The sequence below is a fragment of the Oncorhynchus gorbuscha genome, linkage group LG19 (assembly GCF_021184085.1).
Source record: "Oncorhynchus gorbuscha isolate QuinsamMale2020 ecotype Even-year linkage group LG19, OgorEven_v1.0, whole genome shotgun sequence".
NCBI lineage: Eukaryota > Metazoa > Chordata > Actinopteri > Salmoniformes > Salmonidae > Oncorhynchus > Oncorhynchus gorbuscha.
Genome location: NC_060191.1, coordinates 9,824,043 through 9,838,586, shown reverse-complemented (window position 1 = coordinate 9,838,586; position 14,544 = coordinate 9,824,043). Strand labels below are relative to the sequence as shown.

Here is a 14,544-nt window from a genome sequence, read left to right as displayed (position 1 = left end):
CCAACTTGACAGAGCTTGAAGAATATTGAAAAGAATAATGTGCAAATATTGTACAATCCAGGCATGGAAAACTCATAGGGACTTACGAAGAAAGACTCGCAGCTGTAACCTCTGCCGAAGGTAATTATAACATGAATTTACTCAGGGGTGTGAATACATATGTAAATTATGTATTCAAATTCTAAAAATAGGTTTTCACTTTGTCATTATGGGGTAGTCTGTGTAGATGGGTGATTTTTGTTTATATTTAATCCATTTTTAATTCAGGCTGTAACAAAAATGTGGAATAAATCAAAGTGTATGAATTGATTCTGAAGGCACTGCAATAGACAGTCTTTGTTAGAACTCAAGATTCCATGCATCTCTGCATTAATAATATCACACTCACTTATAAAACATTCCATGTTCTTGTCAAGGCACTTTAAGTGAAATTTGTCAGGTGAAAACAGCTGGTAAAGAAATACATTGTAAAAAAACTATACTCTAAAATATTTATTTTATATCTATTCTATTTCTGTTCTATTTTTGATTCCCTCAGTTCATTTGGCATGTCTGTCTGCCCAACAGAAGATGTGATCTCACATCATAACAATGGTGGAGACTAGGCAAATACCACCAAAAACAAAGTGTGTCCTCAAAATATACATCTTCCATTATTTACACTGGGAGAATATTAATCAAACCAGTGGAACATGAGATGATTGATGGAGGTGCAGGAGTCTTGCTGGTCCTCGGTGCTTTCGAGAACAAGGGTTGCATCAGTACAGCATAAAAACCTAATCCCAAACCCATTTGAAATCCTTTGTCTGAGCAGTAGCTAGCCCCATGCAGGCCCTCAGTGGGTGTCGGAGGCTGGTCGAGGCTAGATGGATGGATAGCTCTGGTCATCATGGGGGGGGACTGGTCCTCAATCAGACGCAATGTTCCATATTCCTTATTTTTTGTCTTGTCCTGTCAGACCCTCAAACTGTCTACCCGCTGCCTCCCCCCCCCCCCCCCCCCATATCCCCACATCATCAAACCCCCGTGTTCTTGCGGATCCAATCTCTCAGCTTGGTGACGCGCGAGTAGACGCCGGGCTTGTTCCGACGAGCGCAGCCCTCACCCCAGCTCACGATGCCTGCCTGGAACCACATTCCACTTTCCTCGAAGCACACCAGGGGACCCCCCCGAGTCTCCCTAGTGATGAGAGCAACAGAGGACAGAGACATTACATTGGGCACAAAGGACATTTGTTTTAAGAGTGTTTTAAGATGCAGGTGTATGCCATATGTTTCTATTTATAATTGCATGTGTCTGTATTGTGTGTGTGTGTATGTGTGAGTGATAATGTAGCCTGCAGTGCGTATCCCTCCCACCTGACAGGCGTCGACTCCTCCGGACAGGAAGCCGGAGCAGAGCATCCTGGATGTGACCTGACCCTCGGTGACCACGTTACACACCGTGTCGTTAATGATCTTCACCTCCGCCTTCTGCAGCAGCCGTGCTATGGAACCTGACCGCCACGAGAAAGAGAGGACACGTGGTTATAACTAGCAGGAGACAACCTTCATGTCCACTAGCTACAACCCAGGTGCTAATGAGTTGGCTTTGTGTTGGCTAATGGACAGTTAAGAGATCCCTCAAGAGGGAGAACGAGGGAGAAGATCTGGTATGAAATATGGATGTGGAGGAAGGTGTAATGGAAGAGAGGGATGATGGAAAAAAAGATGGAGAGATGAAGGGAACAAGAGGAATTACATGAGAGCTGAGGAAAATATCAGGGTGGAAGATGAGGGAGAAGGAATGGGAACAGGGTGACAGAAGACAGGGACGTCATGAGAGATGAAGAGAGGGATGTCATGAACGGGAGAGGTGAGGGTTGAGAATGAAGGGGGAGAATGTGAGGGAAGAGGGATGTCAGGAGGAGAGGGATGAAGGGAAGAGAAGGCGCCATGATGGGAGACAGATGAGGAGAGGGATGACATGAGGAGAGGGATGAAGAGAGGGAGGGATGGAGAGAGAGCATGAGGAATGTCAAGATGAGGGAAGAGAAGCATGCCAGGATGAAAGATGTATATAACCAGAGGAGTTGTATAACACACCTGACTGAGTCAAATACTATGCCAAATGGTTAGTATGTGAGGTGCGCTGATTCTGCACTTTCTTGGACTATTCCACTGTCTTTTCGCTCCATTCCTATCAAATGAAATCAAGTGCAGCTCGAGAATAAGGAAATACTTGACCTAATGCACAGTATTTGACCAAAGTCTGCCTTCTGAGAACAGTAGTGCTGGTCTAAATGACCCTTCATACCAAATCCAGCACAGCCCAACCATCTTGAAAGTATTCAACATGTATATTCAAAATGTTTGACCTAGGGATGGGCAGGAGTAATCGAACAGATGTCAAAAATCGATCTTTAACCAGAGAATGACGGTAGTGTGCATCTCCCATGTTCAATCTCCCGCCAATTCGTGCTCAAATCATTGTTTTCATGGGGTGAATTGTTTGTCAAAAAGTTGATGAATTCCCAGCTATATCACCATAGTATCACCAACAGTAAATGTAGGCTACCATTTCCCCATTCATCTAGAATGTTTGGTTACGGTCATTTCTGTTAATTCAATGTATTAATACGACATACTATTCTCATTCTTGCAGTGGAGACATTGTTTGGAGAGCTCACAAACTACACGGTGATAATGAAGTGGTGGTTTATTTAATTATATATACCAGTTTTATATCAACAGTTCTGATTTCTTCATCTTGTCAGTATTGCTTGAGTGCGCACAGATGTAGACTACGTGGGCTGAGTTTAAACCCTTTCATATGTGTTTTATGTAAAAGTCAAGTGTTTTTTTTCTTCAATAGAGTGATCCAAGGTTGTGCAACTATATCCTTCACAGAAAAAGCATTTGTGCAACACATTCATCAGGAAATAGCTTAATTTTCATCAGATGACAACCGAAGTGCAACGCTATTTGGCCAGCAGCCACACAATTAAATGAGCAAGGTCTTTTTTTGCAAAAACTATGCATTGCCATCCTATTTCTAGTGTTTATCATATAAAGAATATAGCTATCTACATTTATTAATCTAATGTTTTGTTTGAAGTTAAATCTTTCATTTTACCAGAGAAAAGACTGCTACCGAAAAGTAGCTACAAATCAGTCTGCTGATAGAATGCCAGTTCGTGAATTCTCAGAGTGAAGAAGCGCAACTGAAGCACATAGTCATTTCTGCTCGGCATCAGACTAAGAATAATTTTAGATCTGCATTTAGAAAATGCAGTAAGATTATTTCCTTATGCGCTTTATTTATCTTTTACATTGTGCCACTGCTAGGCGAAGCTGTGAGTGACCCCGCCAAAACCGAGCTGCTCATTATGGTTTCAATGAATGATTCTCAAATGGCACTTGTTTTTTTATTCACTGAATGTACTAGGATATATGGGGCAATTTAGCAATTAGAACATGTTATCTGTAAATGTTATGATAAATTAGGCCTTTTTGCACACTGTTGGCATATAGATAAATGCGCACATATTTTTCTGTAGTGTATTCTAATATACTTTATTTTATTTGAGTACTCCAGTACAAAAAATAATAACGTGAGTACTCGAACAGGAAAAACATTTCAAATGCCCATCCCTAGTATGACCTAGTTCTGTAGCATAAAATAGAAGTAAATGTATGTTAACTTTGACCCCATGCACTAAATCAATTGCAACATTAGCGTTTGAAATGATTCAAAATATGTATTGTATATGACCTAGGTCTATAAAAACAATAGTGTAACTATATGACTCCCCACCTCCTTCACGGAGCGTGCCCCAGCCTGTAACCCAACAGGACATGCCAGCAGGGAAGAGGTGGGAGCGTGCGGGTAGGCAGATGGGGTGGATGGTGTTGGTGAACTCCAGCGGCTGGCTCAGCTCCAGCAGGGCGATGTCGTAGTCATAGGTCATCTGGTTGTAGTCTGGGTGGGTGATAATGGTCTTCACCGATCTTCTCTGAACAGTATCCTGCTTATACTGGTCCTGCATGCCACTGTACGTCTGCCAGTTGGAGGCCACGTGGTTTCTAGAGAAGGAGATGAGGGCACCATTATTCAGTTATTCTGCTGGCCTCTCTGCCTTTGAAAGTATTTTTTTTTACAAAGTACAGGAGTAGATAGAATTGATTGTGGGTATGTTAACCAGCCTACAGGGCCAAGGGCTGGCAGTCTTATCTGAAAGGGGCCGTGTGGGGGCAGGCTTTTGTTCCGGCCAAAGCAGAAACACACCTGATTCAAATAAGGAACTAATTAGTCTTTAATAAAGACTCAATTGATTGAAATCGGCTGTGTAAGATAAAGTCTAAGATTGCCTACTGCTGCTATAGGATATGGGCTTGAGCTACTCCTATAGAGCCTATCCACAGCATACGAGAATGCTGTCTGTAAACACAAAGGAAGCAGTTTCTCGTCCGAGCGGACTGTGTGATTGTGAGAGGAACCAATGCTAGCAGCAGAGCTCTGTAAATATCTGTACTGTTCATGAAACCGCTGCAATGCACAGCTACATCATCCCCTACAGTGGCTGGCTCGAAATGGAAAAGACCACATCCATCCCAACACAGCAGTGCCAGATCACATTCTAGTGCAGGGCTAGTCCTCCACCTACTGGCTGCCCAGCTAATTACACACATTAGTATATACACTATAAAGCAGCTTTGATGCAAATGTGGCCCTGAAGCATCTCTTCTAAACAGTATAATCAGGGGGTAATTTCTCAGTCCTTGTGAGATCAAAACTCTCCTGTGTTGCGTAAAGCACTGTTTACCCATTAAACTTAGGGCTCTGTTCAATCTGCTCTGTTCAATCCACAACGAGTAAATTCAGCTTTACAGCATGATTGAAATGTATAGGCAATGTTCCCACTTTGGTGGAGAACGCATTCATGGTAAACGCTGCACATGTTGGCTCAATATCTTTACATTCCTATTGTGGAACCTGGAACTCTTCAGCTTTACAGATTGAAGAGTCCTAAGCATTAAATGAACGAACAGGATCCCTAAAACAATGTCCTCTGGAATAATGAATAATAATAATAATGAGAACGGGGCACCAACAAACTAAGTTAACTCAGTGAAGTAGATGAAAGACAGCAGAGTGGCCATAAACTACCCCCGGGCGTGGGAAAGAAGGACAAAAGGTGTTTGAAAGCAGAGTAGAGGGAGGTGGGAGATATCAGAGGCTTCAGAAGCAGAGATGGGACGATCTGTCTGTGAATAAGAAACCAGAAGAGGGAGGTGTGAGGGGTGCCATGTACACATGCAGGGCTGGAGATCTTGAAAGAACAAGTCAAGGAGAGAAGCTTCAGTAGAGTAGAGAAGCCATAAACTACCCACAGGCATGACAGGATAGACAGACTCAAAAAAGAGGCATAGAGAACAAAAGCAAAGCGGGGAGGGAGGGATGAAGGGAGGACATTTGAAACAATAGGAAGGACACTCTGCAGAGAGGCAGGAGGAAGTGAGAAAGGAGGAGCAGGGAGAGCAGTGTTGTGTATGTGGAACTCACTCGGGGCTGATGGTCTTGAAGCAGTGGGCGGCAGACAGGAGCCAGCGGTTGGAGATGATTGACGCGCCACACACATGCCCACGGGTCTGGAAGTGCAGGCTCACCTGCCAGGGCCACTCCCCCAGCTGCGCATTCTCCCCGCCCACAATACGGTTAAGCTTATATGGCCGGACGCCACAGTCTGTTGGGAAGTATGGTGGAATGGAGGAGAGGAAGAGGAGAGAAGCGAAGGAGAAAACAACTTCAACTTGACACCGTAGCCTTGGAGCTGAACCGCGCGGCTCATTGGAATTATAATAAGGTACCGACATATTAGGTTATCAAAATAAAACACTGCCAGACCCCGAGGCTTGTAGGAAAGGAAAAACACAAAAATATTCACACAGACGTCAATAGTTCTCCAAAGAAGAATGAAATAAATAAAAGTGCTGGATGGAGGCCCTCCGGCTTGTTTGGTGCTCTGTAGACAAGTAGCCAGTCATACGTTATCCCAGCCCCACTACTCTGTAGACAAGTAGCCAGTCATACGTTATCCCAGCCCCACTACTCTGTAGACAAGTAGCCAGTCATACGTTATCCCAGCCCCACTACTCTGTAGACAAGTAGCCAGTCATACGTTATCCCAGCCCCACTACTCTGTAGACAAGTAGCCAGTCATACGTTATCCCAGCCCCACTACTCTGTAGACAAGTAGCCAGTCTACGTTATCCCAGCCCCACTACTCTGTAGACAAGTAGCCAGTCATACGTTATCCCAGCCCCACTACTCTGTAGACAAGTAGCCAGTCATACGTTATCCCAGCCCCACTACTCTGTAGACAAGTAGCCAGTCATACGTTATCCCAGCCCCACTACTCTGTAGACAAGTAGCCAGTCATACGTTATCCCAGCCCCACTACTCTGTAGACAAGTAGCCAGTCATACGTTATCCCAGCCCCACTACTCTGTAGACAAGTAGCCAGTCAAGTCCCAGCCCCCTACTCTGTAGACAAGTAGCCAGTCATTATCCCAGCCCCACTACTCTGTAGACAAGTAGCCAGTCATACATTATCCCAGCCCCACTACTCTGTAGACAAGTAGCCAGTCATACGTTATCCCAGCCCCACTACTCTGTAGACAAGTAGCCAGTCATACGTTATCCCAGCCCCACTACTCTGTGGACAAGTAGCCAGTCATACATTATCCCAGCCCCACTACTCTGCTGTCCTGTAGCTCACTGTTAGGAGTGACAATGATACATGTACTACTGGTTTCATGTGCTAGTCGAGGTTTTCGCATCAAACAGGAGTTCTAAAAGTACATGCAAACTCATGGATGTTTTTACAAAGACAGAGAGAGATGCCCAGAGAATAGGAAGTGAGTGAAGACGTAAATGAGACGAGGAATGAAAGAGCTTGCTGCTGGGTTGTCTCGTCTTACCGCAGCCCTCCTCATCGGATTCGTCGGTGCAGTCTTTGACCCGGTCACACTCAGCGTTCACCTTGTTCACACACGCCTCGTTCTTACACTTAAAGCTGAAGTCAGAGCAGGTGCCAGGAGCTGCACAGAGAGAGAGGTGGATAAAAATAAAAAGTCAAAACCCATCATGAGATCATAAGAAAACACATTTCTGATTTTTTTTAAACAATCCCATTTTTCATAAACCTATTTCAGTGCTAGGCCAGGTTTGATGAAAAAGACACTCCAATCAGTTAGGCATTAGAATGTAGTGCACCATACACAGTGATGGTGCTGTGGTCTACATGGATTGGCTGTATTGATTGAGACGGTCTAGTCTAACATCCCACTTTATCCACAAAACTGAGATTGAAAAGGAGTGACAGGGTTTTAACATAGCTAATGTCTGTCAAAAGAGAGGTGTGTCCTGTCAGGTAATGAGTGAGGAGTCTGGTGTGTGTTGACTTACAGACGGTACAGGAAGCCTCGTCACTCCCATCCACACAGTCCGTCTTAGTGTCACACACCACATCCTGAGGCAAACAGGTCCCGTCGCCACACCTCCACTCATTCTTAGCACAGCCTGGGGGGGGAGGAAGGGAAAGAGATTTACTGATGTGGCCAGACTGGACTCTTGTTCTCCCTTCATCCCTCCCCCGCTTTGTGCTTTGAAAGGCTGAATGCATTATACATGTTTAAGAGTTGACAGAGGCTGAGCAAATTGGGCAAGGCTTCCAACAAGCCACATTACTGATAAAGTAATGACCACACACAGCTGAGCTAGAAGCCAATGTCCATCGATTAGCACCTTTAATGTTAGCACAATTAGCATGGCATTAGCGGGCCATTTAGCCCGCAGAATGGCATTACATAGATAGAGATGGTCTTGTCGACTAGGAGGCTACTCACTGCAGTGCTTCTCATCACTCTCGTCACCGCAGTCGTTGACACGGTCGCACACCCAGTACTTGGGCTTGCACATCCCGTTGTCACAGGCAAACTGGTCCTTTTCACATTCTGAAGATAGCAAGAGGAAATGTCTAGTGTGTGTCAGAGGCTTCTATTACACAGACATGCACACACATAGGAATGTAAGGGGAGTGGGAAGTGTGTGAAGGGAGGGTAAGGGGAGAGGTGAGGGGGAGTGAGGGGAAGAGAGAGGGTTGAGGTGCAGTGAGGGAGGGTTGAGTGGAAGTGAGGGAGGGAAGAAGGGGAGTGAGGGAGGGAGGGAGGGTTGAAGGGAGTGAAGTAGGGGTGAGGCCAAGCGAGGCCAGTCTACTTACTGCAGTTCATTTCATCACTCATGTCCCCACAGTCGTTCCAGCCATCACAATGCAGCTCCTTCTTGATACAGAACCCAGAGCCACAGGCAAACTGGTTGGGGCAAGCTGCACACAGTAACAGAACGGAGGGAATGAGGAAGGAAGGAGGGAGACGGGGGAGGAGGCAAATGAGAGCGAGGGAGGAGAGAGAAAGATGGAAGCGAGTGACAGAAGGAGTGAGGGAATCAGCATATAACCAATCTATCCGTCTTGTAGCCATCTGCCCATCCCTATTGATCAAAGCAATTAGAAATCCATTATGGCCCAAACTCTGAGAGAGCAGCAACCCAGAGGGTGGAGGGGACTGAGACGGAGACTAGAAGAACTCCCGACTGATAAAACAGACAATAAACACGCTCCCGTGGTGATTGGTGGACGTGTGATGTCAGAGATGCAGTCTGTAAACCTCTATCATTGAACCATCTCTGGCTGAGTGTCAGTCAGTGTGCCACTGGGGCACTAGTTCCGTTTTTTTATAGTGACAATGGCATCATATAGCAACTTTCACTTGAATAGCACCACCACTCCCATATCAGTTGCCAGAAGGGGTTGAAAACAGTACCATAAAATGGTAGCACCTTCATAGGACATTTCATACAATCCAGAGTCATATATAAACACCAGAGAGAAACTACTCACGGTTGGAAGGATCATATGCGTTGTACTGAGCCTGGAAGCCTTTGTCTGTGAAGGACTCATCAGAGTGGAACATCACAACCAGAGAGTTGGTGGTACTGGTAAGGGCCAGAGAAGACAACTCCCCACAGTACCTGACACAAAGCACACAACGTTTATTTGAGTGGAAATGCTGACATTGTATGTCAATGGGATGTCATGGTTTAAAGCAGAGAACACATTTCCTTCATCCTGTGATAATCAATAAAGTAATACTGTTCTATAGAGCATCAGTAAGTAGAAGACCATTCTTACTTGGTGCCCATGACCTCTATGTAGTCTTTGTGACACACCCTGACGTCCACTCTCGGCTCCTTCATACGGAACATGGTGAACTTCACACGTACCTGCTTCCCTGCAGGGACCTGAGACAGGGTTGTGTTCATGTGAGTCCTAAGAGTTGGAAAATGCCACCACTTTGCTCTACTACTTAGAGGTACGCACTTGTTCCTTCCTTCTCATAGATTCTAAATAAATGGTGCAGAAAATATGGTGGGAAGTCCCTTGAGCCTGCTTACACCAATTCAATGATTTGAAATTCACAAGGGGAACGGGACCAAGTGGGAGGTGTAGGGAATTGGAACTTAACCCTACAGTAACCGAGGGAGAACACCTAGCCCACATCCTTCCCCCAGACCCACAACCTTAAGGGCTGCTGCTGCAGCAGCAATAGGACAGATGAAGATGGAAGAGGTGCTGAACAGCCTGGCTGACATTCTGCAGCCTCAGCATTCCCCTCATACAGAGCTATGGATGGTGCAGGAAAGAGGGGACTAGAGAGGGACCGGAGAGTGAGAGGGGAAATAGAGAGGTAGCAGAGAGGGGGGGGGGGGGTAACAGAGGGGGCTATGGTGCAGGATCACCTACCTCAATGGTCCACTTGCAGTCCAGGGCTGGGGGATAGAAGCTGGGGTAATGGGGAGAGCTAAAGTTCCCCTGAGCATCCTTCAGGACTCCTCCACAACTTTTGGCTAAAATGGCAACAGTTGGGTCATTAGAGTGTTCATGTTAACTTAGTGAAATATGGACTGTTTGACTGGCATTGTCGTTGTACAGCTTGGTAAGGGGATGACTGTGTGATGTTATCTTACATGTTGTTAGGGGGATGATTGAGTACTCTGCACTGAAGCCAGGCCTCTGGACAGCACTGTCGGTGACAAGGTTGATGAGCATGATGTTACTGGACGACACCACCTCCAGGGGATTGCTGGGAGGCCTCTGACCACACTTGCTGTAGGAGGAGATTCATACAGGAAATGGAGACATCAGCCAATGACAGGGCTGGGAAACACTGATCAAGGTGTTAATTCATTCACTGACAGAATGTGGTGCAGGCATGAAAGGCATAAACCATCAGTATACCATCTACACTGTGTTGTTAAAGTGACATAGTTCACTTTAATAAAACACATGAATCAGAAACCCAAAGAAGCCCATTAAATACATTTGAAATGTCTAAATAACTGTTGAGCACCCACACATCAAAAAGCATTAAGTCAACTATTAAAGGGAAGAAAAATAGCCCTGCCCGCTCACACACACGGCATTTCAAAGTCAAACAGGTATTTTAGCTAAGCGTTCCTGCAGCGTGGGCCGGCGGCCGGAGCCACAGAGGTGTGAATGACGCTGAAAGAGCAGCACTACATCTACCTGCAGCAGGGTAATGCCATTAGAAACTATTGTATTAAGGCCCTCAAACCCGGTGTCACCTTGGATAAATCTGATAGGCTGAGCAGCAATATAAAAATCTCATGCAGCGCCTGGCTACCCGCATTTGTTTGGCGAAGGGTTTGGAACTTGAAATTGCCTACAGTGTAGCCCCCACTGATTAGCACTCAGGTTGCCACAGTGGGGGGGGAGAGAGAGACGCAAAAAGAGTCCACAGACAACCAACCACAATTACACACAGCAGCATGGCACCCCTGGTAGATTGGAAAAGAGAGGTCCTTCTGAGCCAACTCAATCTCACTGAAGGTCCCCAATGTTAACAATGAAAGACGACGTGCTGGGCTAAATGCACCAGGATCCCAACAAGTGACTAAAATCACCAATGATGCATTGGGAATGAAGTCCACAGCATTCGCTACACTTCAAAACGACCGTTTTCTCCCATGTTTTTCTATTCCCACTGGGGACCTTATAGCCAAATACAAAGTGATGTTCCTGTCCCTCTTGGGAATCCTGGAAAACTACATGACACACTTGTACTTTCTTTCCTCTTTAAGTAAGCACATGTTGGTACTGGTAGTATGCATGTCTTGGTTGGACCCTAATTAATAAAAAGGTTGTTAACAAGTGGGATACACTGAGTGTACAAAACATTATGAACACCTTCCTAATATTGAGTTTTACCGCCCACTTTTACCCTTAGATGTTGGCCATGTTGACTCCAATGCTTCCCACAGTTGCATCAAGTTGACTGGATGTTCTTTGGATGGTGGGCTATTCTTGATACACACAGGAAACTGATGAATGTGAAAAATCAGGCAGCGTTGCAGTTTTTGACACAGTCAAACCCGGTGCGCCTGGCACAGATTACAATACCCCATTCAAAAGCACTTAGATTTTTTGTCTTGTCCAATCACACACACACACAATCCATGTTTCACTTGGCTTAAAAAGCATTAACCCGTCTCCTCCCTTCATCTACACTGATTGGAGTAGATTTAACAGGTGATATCAATAAGTGATCGTAGGTTTCACTTGGATTCAACTGGTCAGTGTCATGCAAAGAGCAGGTGTTCCTAATGTTTTGTATACTCAGTGTATGTTTCATGGTAGGACGAAGAATATGTTATTTCTTGTGCTGAAAGAAAGCAAGTTTGACGTTGACTTTCGGCTTCCTTTGTTAACATAGCGTTATCGATTGAAAACAAACCCGCATTCTCACAGCACAACAACTTCTCAATTACACTTAGCCTAGACACCAGGCAACCACCTTCGATTGAACAAAGCCAATTTGTCTCACACAAATGTGGAATCTTACAATTTAATTCACTTGTCTGTGTATCACTGCTGATATTAAGGTGGAGTTTGTCACAGAGTTCCTTGGGCTGTGGAGAATCGTGGCATTATGACAAACACTGGCCTGATTCAGCCGCTCTCATCACCATCCTGTATGAGAGTCTTTGGGTTCATGAAAAGCACTAATAAAAATCTGTCCATTATTCATATTATTTATTTATCATCATCACAGTAGTGGTTGTGAGAGCACTCACTGAGTGATGGCCTGGGACTCATCCGGGCTGAGGGAGTCGTAGATGGACACAAAGTCATCGGAGCAGTCGTCCTCTATGTGAAAGTGGGAGAAGCGGACTGAGATGGCGTTCTGTTCCGGGGCTCTGATCTGCCACTGGCAACGGGACTGGGCCGGGTACTGATCAGGAAAGCCTGGAGACTGGAAGCTCTGAGCTAAAGAGTCAGCCTCCAACCGGAAGAAACACTCGTAATCTGACGGGCAGGAAATGAACAGCATAACAGATTACATTAGTAGATGTGCAGACATAAATACAGTAGCCCAACAAGGCTGTGGGTTTTCCCTGGTCAGCTCACACGATAAGGAAAAACAGACTCGCTAGTCCCAAAAGTGCAAATGCCAAGGCACATGACATAGTGGGAAATAAATATTAGAGCTGTGTTGTATGGCATCAATCAAAATGTCATATCATGGTGAGGAGAAATGTACACATCTTATACCACATCTACTACACTGTTCATCCGTGTCAATTATCAACTCTCATCTGAAATTAAATGTAACATGCGCAAAATAGATTGAGGATTACGCCGCAACACAGAAGGTAAAAAAAGACGAGTGAAATAGGCCAACATCCACTTTTATTCAGTAGTCCACTCATGTACTATATAGCCAGGGCTCTCAATCTCTTCATGAATGGAGCAGCAGCAGCATTATGTATCAAGCGGAGCAGGCATTCGTCACAGACTGGCAGCAGCGGGGTGAACATCTAGCGGGCTGGAAAATTACAGCGGCGTGTGATTGAAACGGGAGACAGTGGGTTTTACTCACCGGCTCTGGGGTTCCTGGCCATCCTGGGGTCTGTGCCTGGAGAGAAGGGAGGGGGAGAAGGGGGGCGAGGGTGAGAGACAGAAGAGTGGTGGAGTAAGAGGGGGAGGGAGAAGAGAGATGAAGGAGGAGAGGGAAAGGGGAAATGAGGTAAGGAGGGAGGAAGGGGGTTAAGAAAGTGTTACCAAACTGAGAAGCTGATAGAGTGATGCATCGGCGTATAATATTGGACTGTTGTTTAACGTCCCCTCGCCCCGTGATACATCTCTGTCTAACAGCCACATCAAATAATAAACAGAAATCATTTTAAAGAGAGCAAAACCACTAAGTAATATAAGGTGACCTATTTGCAATGCAATGTGAAGTAGACAGAAGCTAGAATAATGATAATGGTTACAGCCAGGCAGGCAGGGAGCTAGAAGGCAGTCCAGGGGCCAACTACTGTAATGTGATTAGAAGATCCAAACTACATAAAGTGTCCAATCTCTGATACAATAGAAAACAGAGTGGCGTCCCTTATACCTCCACGTTATCTTATTAGGGCATGTCAGAGACATCTAGCTGGCATAGAACAGCCATTAATGCAGAAATCAGATCAGATATGAATGCTTATGGAAGATGACAGAGAGGGGGCTTGCTTCAGACAATACATTTCTCTTCATCAAACACGCCCCTTTAGTTGAGGGGAGGCCAACTATCCTCCCGGAGAGCTACTGGGTGTGCAGGCTTTTGATCCAACCCTGTTACCCTCAAATTCACCTGATCAAAGTTCTGGTGAGCAGCTAATTAGTAGAATGATAGGTGTTGGATTTGGGTTGAAGCGAAAGCTTGCAGGACTCTGGTTAATTGGTCTCTGCTTGCTTAGTTTAAACCCTAAGCCCCTAGATAAACCCCCTGCCCCAGAGACTACACCCCCTGGTTTGGTCTTGACTGGGTTGTACTAACTACTAACTCACGTGAGGCAGTGACTTGGCTGATGTGGAGGCTCTGGCCGGAGCGTTTGCCCTGCTCCCTGATGCCGTTCCACAGCACCTCCAGGACCCGCTCCTCAGAGAACTCTGGCAGTATCTCCAGGTCCGCTGCCGGGATATCAAACTGGGTCCAGTAGTAGGCCAGCACCCCCTCACTGGAGAGAGAGAGAGAAAGGGACTTGGAGGAAGAAGACCAAACTATGCTGACAGAGGTCTTCATTGATCACTCACAGTCATACACTTCAACGTTTCTATAGTGCAGGTTTTACCAAACCTCTCCTCAGATACAGCTGGTGTTTTGAGTTGCTATATTGGACATCCCTTTGTCCAAATTACACTTATCCAATAAGCATTTTCAAATATCCATATTATGTACTAAAAAAAGTGATCACATGACTAGCTTTATGGCCAACTGTACATTACCAACATGCAGAAACTCCACATCCCAGAATGCTCTCCTACCTGAAGGCAGTCACCACAGATGTGGTGTAGTACTTGGAGAGGAACTCAACTTGTTTGTAGTTGATCTTAAGCTGGTAAAAAAAAAGAAAAAAAGAAGATCATTCACTAGGTTA

The 14,544-nt window shown here is 45.4% G+C and overlaps 1 protein-coding gene across 1 annotated transcript in view; it reads right to left on the bottom strand.

Annotated features, from left to right (window-relative positions):
- Window positions 1–1,005: 1,005 nt before the first annotated feature.
- Window positions 1,006–14,544, bottom strand: part of LOC124005467 (suppressor of tumorigenicity 14 protein homolog) — a 31,449-nt gene continuing 17,910 nt past the window's right edge. The window contains exons 4-19 of the mRNA XM_046314758.1: window positions 14,432–14,502; window positions 13,955–14,124; window positions 13,002–13,037; window positions 12,196–12,427; window positions 10,069–10,208; window positions 9,845–9,948; window positions 9,233–9,342; window positions 8,942–9,072; window positions 8,264–8,368; window positions 7,890–7,997; window positions 7,450–7,563; window positions 6,963–7,082; window positions 5,545–5,725; window positions 3,796–4,064; window positions 1,359–1,495; window positions 1,006–1,179 (exon numbers count right to left, since the gene is read on the bottom strand). Coding sequence (XP_046170714.1) covers window positions 1,102–1,179; window positions 1,359–1,495; window positions 3,796–4,064; window positions 5,545–5,725; window positions 6,963–7,082; window positions 7,450–7,563; window positions 7,890–7,997; window positions 8,264–8,368; window positions 8,942–9,072; window positions 9,233–9,342; window positions 9,845–9,948; window positions 10,069–10,208; window positions 12,196–12,427; window positions 13,002–13,037; window positions 13,955–14,124; window positions 14,432–14,502 — 2,106 coding nt within the window. The 3' untranslated portion in view covers window positions 1,006–1,101. The remainder of the gene's footprint in view (window positions 1,180–1,358; window positions 1,496–3,795; window positions 4,065–5,544; window positions 5,726–6,962; window positions 7,083–7,449; window positions 7,564–7,889; window positions 7,998–8,263; window positions 8,369–8,941; window positions 9,073–9,232; window positions 9,343–9,844; window positions 9,949–10,068; window positions 10,209–12,195; window positions 12,428–13,001; window positions 13,038–13,954; window positions 14,125–14,431; window positions 14,503–14,544) is intronic.